Source organism: Notolepis coatsorum, assembly GCF_963971535.1.
Source record: "Notolepis coatsorum genome assembly, chromosome: 15".
Lineage (NCBI taxonomy): Eukaryota > Metazoa > Chordata > Actinopteri > Aulopiformes > Paralepididae > Notolepis > Notolepis coatsorum.
This window is the reverse complement of record NC_140179.1, coordinates 24,780,928-24,788,795: the sequence shown is the minus strand read 5'-3', so window position 1 is coordinate 24,788,795 and position 7,868 is coordinate 24,780,928. Positions and strand designations below refer to the sequence as shown.

The following is a 7,868-nucleotide window of genomic DNA, read 5'->3' as shown; positions in this document are numbered from 1 at the left end:
ATTCTGGCAGTGACTGAGAAAAGGTACAGGCTAGGGCTGGGCGATATGGCCTAAATATGATATCACGATATTTTCTGACCTTTCGGCGATACACTATACACATCACGGTGTTTTTCTTTTTTTCCCCAAACAATTCATTATGAGGCTTACCAAGACAGTATTTTAGTTTGCAAGCTAACATTAAAGACAAAATAAAATACCCATGCATTTAGCATTTTTATATTATATATTAGATTTAGATTATTGGATTATTAGATTATATATTGCATATATTTAGCAATGAGATATTATATGATTTAGATATGAAATATGATGAATTGAAAATGGGGGACCCTGATGTATACAAGACGAAAGTCTTTCGCTGGTCTGCATAATGATTTTACTGCAACAAATGTTATAATAAAAGCCTTTCCATACATCTGTCTGATTGAAAACTTTAACAGACCGCAGAATGGGCACAACTCGAGTAATGCTTGCTATCTATGTCGTCCTCGGACGTTGCTATGTTTGGGTAAATACGCTGATGTTATTGAACGTGTAACTATATAACGTTAATGCCACAAAACGAATGCCTTTATCATAAGTTGTAACTTTGATGCAGTAGTGTGTGTGTGGGGGCGGCGTTGTTTGAACGTGTGGACCAGATTGACGCGACACAATCCTCTTGGGCAAAACATCACGATATCCACGATACGTTAGTGTATCGTTAATGAACTGTACCCGATATTTATATAATATCGTCATATCGCCCAGCCCTAGTACAGGCTGAAGCATAATGCTTATACATGCTTGTCCTATATTCTTATCAAATTAAGCCTCCAAAACAAACAAAAAGAACTAAATAAAAAATATTTATTATCCTATGAAATCAAACTATTCCCCATTTTTCTGGGGACCCTCTAGAATCCCATCTGGGAGCCCTGGGACCTCCCTGGACCCCCCCACGCTGAGAATCATGGAAGAATGCAATATGCGCCTTAAGTCCACTCGAGACGAGACGCTCCATGGAGGCGTTTAGAGGGCTGGTTAGTTTGGTTCCATAGATAATGTGATCGGTCCGCTCGCACCGACGGAGGGAGGAGGGCAGTGCATCCACTGCATGTGACCGGAGGTTCACCTTAGTCACAGACGCGTCCGCAGGACGGCCAGAGGAGGGTCTAGATCTTGGATGTCCCAGTGACTCTCTTGTTTAGTCTTTTTACAGAGAACATAAACATTTGGTTTAGTTGTTGACTGAACCACATTCAAACCACAAGTGACAAGCCTACGAATATTTAAGTAGGTACAGTACAACTATCACCATTACCATCAATAAATATATGATCAGTCAATGCAGCCAGGTTTCTAATGGCACCTACACAAACACGCACGCCCCGATCTCAAAACAAAACGTGCACGCACACACACAAGGTCTCTCTCTCTCGCACACACACAGCATTACATGCGTCACGTGGAATCCCAAACACTATACACAAATTAGGCGAAGCTGCAAATGATCAGGCCTATACAGTATACCAAGAATAACTTCAGTATGAGTACAGCATATTTAGCATTTTGTTAAAAGGGCCATGGCTGTCTTAGGTAAATTAAACGTATGACTTACCATCAGAAGAGTTGAAGGCGGTGAGTGGCACTGAACCTCCTCAGGACGGTGTCCTAGGGCTGGGCGATATGACCTAAAAATTAAATCTCCGATTTTTTTCACACCATTTAAATTTTCTTAACTAGAAACGCCAAGGAAATCATTCAAATAAGATTTGTTTTTATTTGACACAAAGAAATGATCAAACCAAGTGCAAACCTAACTTTCACCCATCTTCACTTAAAAAAAAATATATATAAGGTTACTCTTGATCAAACAAAGATGAATGTCCCTATTGGGATTAATAGTGCAATAACATCACTTTTTGTGAAATCAATATTTTTTTTTTAAATGGTCCTAAATCAACCTGGCCCGCGAACGCCCCCCCCCCCCCCCCCCCCCAAAAATAGCGCAGACTTGAGTCTGAACAAGTCATGCGACTTTTACCCAGAGTGTTTGCAGTAAAGAAAGATGGAGATGTAAGTAACTCCAATGGGGAACTTGTTGCATTCTGAGTATTTTGTTTCAGAACTGTGCAGCAGCGAGAATAAACCCAGGTTGTCCTCTTGCGCCCCCTTCATGTCAGACCCCAGCCACCCCAACAACAGCCTGTTCCAACTGCTGCCTTCCGGGAGGGTGGCGTTACAGCAGCCTCAGAGCCAGGTCCAGCAGACTCAAGGACTCGTACTTAGTCATTCAGATTTTATTGTATATATTTATGTATTCGTTTTTAAGTATTTTAAGTACCTTATGTTTTATTCTACTGTTGCACTTTTTATATTAACTCTCAGCACTGTCACTTTTTTTTCATACATCACTACTATGCTGGTTTTATTGTGTTTTTGTGTATTTCATTGTTCCATGTGTTTTATTACCATGCTGTAGGTCGAGGGGGCAAGACCCAAGAATCTAGCTCTTTTTTGTATGAGAATATGACAAAGATGCAACAATAAAGCTGAATCGGAATCTTCCTCCAGAGAACCCCGCGGATCCCGAGCAGCACCAGACCCAGCAGCAGCAGACGTTTCCAGGATTCTCCCCGATGCAGTCTCACCCCCAAGGTGGTCCTCAGCCCTTGAGCAATGGCCAGTCCAGTGGTCTTCTAACTGTACATAGAGGTGAGGCCACACACAGCCGCTGTCTGTAGATATGGAGGGATGAGGTAACTCACAGCCACTGTCCTCTGTAGATATTTGTGCCGGTGGCAATCGGGCTCCAAAACCAGGCAGGGCCAGGACGGGCTAACTGCCGTGGACTGGAGGAGCTGGGTGGTGGACTGTAACCAATTAATTAACATCACGATTGGACTTGTTTCTTTTTTTCCATTCACTACTTTTAGTTCTATTTTAGCCCTATGTATTTGTCCAATTTTGTTTTTAACCAGTGGTGCGTTGCTCATGGTGTGCAACCGGCTCTGTGAGCAGAAGCATGCGCACCATAGGCGGCGGGTGAGCTGGACATTAGGGTAGGCTAGATGGGATAGGACTCTGGGAAAAATGTTTCCTTTTTCTTTTTTGCTTGCACGCAAACGGTGCACGCAAACAGTGCTGTCCAGGTTCTGATTTCATACAATACACACACACCCACTACTAGGCTACTACAGCGAGCCCCACTCATTTCATATAGTGCAAATTAATTGTTCAAATGAAGACATCCAATATGATTAAGTTAACCATTGTCTTACCTTAATGCAACAAAAAAAATGCGACGTTTCGCGCATCAATGATCTTTTCTGCTTTAAGTTTGTCTGTGAGATCACTTTCAATGTGAAGCGGACTCAGAGTTGACTGTCTCTCCTGGCGCATATTGTTGTTCTTCTTAGCCAGTTTCGGATGCGCCTCATTGGGAAAGACCGTTCACAAGTTGCGGTGCCGACGGCAATGAAGGAAACGTTTTCCGTAATTTGGATCTCATCATGCTTTGAAAACGATGTACATAGTAGCTCTAAAAAGTTTCCACGGTTTGATTAACTCTGACTCAGTCTCATCATGCCCTCGTAGCGCAAGCCCTTGGCCTCAGGTGATCCGTGTTATGCCCAGGCGGCATGTAACTTGGAATGGAGTTCCAGGTCTTGGCAGCTCTCACAGAGAGGGCTGATTTGCTAAATGTACTTGTCCTTAATGGAACAGCCAAGTCACCCGGTACAACAGTTCTGGTGTACCTGGAGGTGAAAAATTGGGAAGTGGGGGTGGGGCTAGACCATGGAGGATTTTGAAGACCAGACTGTCATCGGTTAGTTTGATGATGCGGCGTGATTGGTTACTGCCTGCAGTCTGGAATGTTAAACGGCCACCACACCTACTGTCATTGACACCTTGGTTGGCCGACCCTTGCGTATTGTCACCACCGGGCTGCAGCAGCCCACACACACACTAATATCGTAGCCTAGGCTGCCTATAATAATGCGCAGACTGGGGCTGCTGGTTTGGGTCGGCATAGCCTAGCCTGGCCTTACATACCCGCCGCCTATGATGCGCACGCACATGCACGGATGTGCATGCGCGTGCACACAGGAATGCGCTGCACTCGACTGAAGCGCCAACTCTAAGTACCCACCTGGCTACTTTGCATAACAATAGCGCCGGTCGTCAGGTGTGTTCAAATACGTTATCAGATACATTCACACACAACTTGTGAATGAAATGTATTGCATTCCATTCGTAGAGGCAATTAGGCATAGTCTTTAGTCTGTGCTTATGCAAGGGAACATTTATGCGCATGCGCGCCCGGGAGTGCACGTGGCGTCATTACAACACTGTGCAACCAGCTTTGAAATCACCAACGCATGCCTGTTTTTAACACGTACTAAATAAGTGTTATGTATTAACTGTTTCTATTAACTGTTTTTTAAATGGCTGTGATGGACATCTGAATCTCCCCTCGGGGATAAATAAAGGTAATCAATCAATCAATATGGAGGGGTGACTCGACGCACTATCCTCTGTAGATATCGATTAGACTTGACGGGACATCGCAAGGTGTTGGGGCAGCCGGATAAATGTGAAGCCAAAATGCAGCTCCTGCTCTAAATTGGATGGTGCAACCTTTAGGCTACCAGTAAGGCAATTGGATCGGAAGCACCGTTATTTTCAGCTTTTTTACTTATTAATAGCCTTGATATTTATACCAAAATAAGCTCTATTATTATAATATTCTATTATATGCGCCTCATTGGCCATGCAATTCTATTCTATGACATTCGGTGCGCCCAAATGCAATGTTCCTTAGTTCCATGACCCCCCCCCCCTCCCACGTCGACTTGAGACTCTCAGGCAAAACAAGCTCCTTCGATCGAATAGTCTACTATTCTGGGACTGTCATGATCTTGACTTGGACTCATTGGTCTGGTCCCCCCCCCTCAGAGCCTTGGTCTTGACTCGGACCGGACATTCTCTGGTCTCGGTCTTGACTGGGTCCAGGTGATCATCTCTACAACGCTGTCCTACAACATACTCTCACGGGGAGAATTTGCATGTTCTCCCCGTGCTCGCAAGGGTCCCCCCCCCCCCCCCCCCCCGATAAGAGAAACTCAATGGAAAAACATGCACAACAGATCGCGGATGCTGTCACGTCCCTGACAAAAACAGGCAGGAGCACCTGGATTGGTCCCCGGGCGCGGTACCTCGCCGACGCCCTGTCTGCTCCCGGCAGCCCTTGGGGGGAAGGACGATGGGATGGGTTAAGCACAGAGCTCAATCGCATCGGCGACCCTGAGAAAGACGATGCATGTGTGTATTCCTGTGTGTGCTGCCCATTGCATGTCCCATGTCGTTCCATGCCAAATAAAGGTGTCTCTAAAGAGGTCCTGCATTATTATTATTAGGGATGCACCGAATGGGAAATTCTTGGCCGAAACCGATACCGAAAATAGGAAACAGTTGGCCAAAAACCGAATGCTGAAAATGATTAATATAAATATATATAATGTATTTTTTTCTTTTATTTTTAGCTACCTGATTATGGCAAAAGACATGATTATGGCAAAACTTAACTTAAATAATATTAATAATCACTTATGGGCCCATAAAACATTTATTCAGCACTTTTGAATGCATACATTAATTCCAGACTGACTGCTGAAAGATTGTACAATTTAAACATTTTCTCTTTGCATACAACAAAATGTGCATTAAAGTCGAGTGCATTTTCTTTTCTCTGTAGGATAACTACAACAAAGTGCATTCAGAACAAAGCCAAGGTGCTTTAGAACTGCATAACGATCTGCATAAAGACACACACAGGACTGTTGTATTTATTACTACATCTCCCATGACTCTTAGCGGTGGATGACGTAGCTTACGAGAGACGGGTCAAAGAGGAATGGAAGCGTTACGGCCCCAGACGCGATTCAAGGCGGACGGGCGACCGCCGCTTCACTTCCGCTCCCATGTTAACGGACGTAACAACGCCACGTGCATTTTCACTGAAATACACTCAATATCTGCATTATTACCACACATATAGATGTTGTTCAACCAGCTAATGTGTCTGTATCTTTCCCAATGCAAATAAACCATATTACTATACTTAGTAGTACCTTGCCCAACCCCCAGTGTCTTGTCTATCTGTCTGTATATCTGCTTGCCTGTCTGTTTGTTCAAGCCAAACCATTGATAATGTAGTTTTATAGTGGCGTAGGAATCCGTCTGAAGAACTATATCTATAACTATATACTGATATCAAATAATAACCTACTATGTTGCATAATAATATTAATAGCAGGATATAGCAGTCATTAAGTCAATCCACCTTGTCGCCTATATAACCTACTAATCGTCCTGACAGCTAATTATGGTAATTATTATTATTGAACAGCAACCAGTAGGCTTGATATCAGTGTATTATTGTAGCAGCTAATAGATATATAGGTTAAATAGGTCCTTGTCACAGCTTTTAATAATTCAATAATAAAAAATAATAATAATAAATATAAATACAGATACAGCGCTCAAACCTCTCCTGCGCCTCTACCACTCCTCCACCACTCCAATCCAAACTGATTGTGTGACTCCTATTGTTCTGGACCGGGCCAGATTTCACACCTCCACTTCCTCCCACAGCTTGGGGAGATTTTCATCTTACATTTTTATTCGTCCCAAATGTCCCAGCCCCATCGGATTTCTTAGCTTTTTTCACTGTTTACTTATCATGCATTGCAACACTAATATATGGGCAGTACCCCAAGTCAGACTGCCCATATACAAATTATCTTGGTCTGAGGGCAGTAGCCCCCGACCCCCTCCCTGGGGAAGCACTTAAGTTAAGTACCCTCCCTTTGTTCACCCAGCCACCAGACCCACCTGAGTGCTAGACTTAAGTGGCACACAAGCAGCAACAAGCAGCAGACAAGCAGCAGACAAGCAGCAGAATTGGTTAGATTTTTGAGCGCTGCGTCTGACAAGAACAAGTTACAGCAGTGGTGCCCAACCAGTCGATCGCGATCGACGGGTAGATCGCGGGCTGATTTCAAGTAGATCTCGATTAATAAAATTAGATAAAAAAAAAAAAAATCTTTGCTAAATCAACTCTGCCTCTCCTTGTTAACTACAACAAGCAATGCTGTTTGGTATTTAAGATGAGGTCGGACTCGGCACTGACAGATTTGTGTTCATTATGCTGCTTTTATAAAGCCTCAAATGACTGCTTACAATATACAATTTTGGCTGGTAGCTCTCGGCTAGGTGGTAAATTAAAAAGTAGATCTTGGTTCAAAAAAGGTTGTGCACCCCTGAGTTACAGGTTGAGAAAACCCTCAGCTCGGAACTAGGCAAAATCTGCATATGGCTCGCTGATAACAAACTATCATTACACATGGGCAAAACAAGAGTCCATTCTCTTCGGTTCAAATAACAAACTCGGCAAGACCGACGGCTTCTCAGTTACAGTGGGTGACAATATTGTCACAAGGAAAGATGAAATTACCTACCTGGGTTCCATCCTAGAGGCTAATCTTTCCTGTGACAAAATGGCATCCAATGTAATAAAAAAAGTCAACCAACGAACTCTATTCTTGTACCGGATCTCCTCTCTGGTAAACGAGAATACCCTGAAGACTCTGGCAGGAGCACTCATTCAAGGGTACTATGACTATGCTTGCACCTCATGGTACCAAAGCACCTCAAAGGCGCTAAAAACTAAATTACAAACATCTCAAAACAAACTGGTCAGACTACTGCTTGACCTTACTCCTAGAACCCACCTCACCCCTGCCCACTTTGACAACCTAGGATGGCAGACGACAGAGTACAGCAACTTGCAATGGGCCTGGTCTACAAGATACACTACA

The 7,868-nt window shown here is 43.6% G+C and overlaps 1 protein-coding gene across 1 annotated transcript in view; it reads left to right on the top strand.

The window, feature by feature from the left end:
- Window positions 1–2,053: 2,053 nt before the first annotated feature.
- Window positions 2,054–7,868, top strand: part of cax1 (cation/H+ exchanger protein 1) — a gene marked incomplete at its 5' end in the record, with an annotated part of 64,592 nt that continues 58,777 nt past the window's right edge. The window contains 3 exons of the mRNA XM_084330933.1: window positions 2,054–2,061; window positions 2,169–2,245; window positions 2,560–2,700. Of these exons, the coding sequence (XP_084187059.1) occupies window positions 2,054–2,061; window positions 2,169–2,245; window positions 2,560–2,700 (226 nt within the window). The remainder of the gene's footprint in view (window positions 2,062–2,168; window positions 2,246–2,559; window positions 2,701–7,868) is intronic.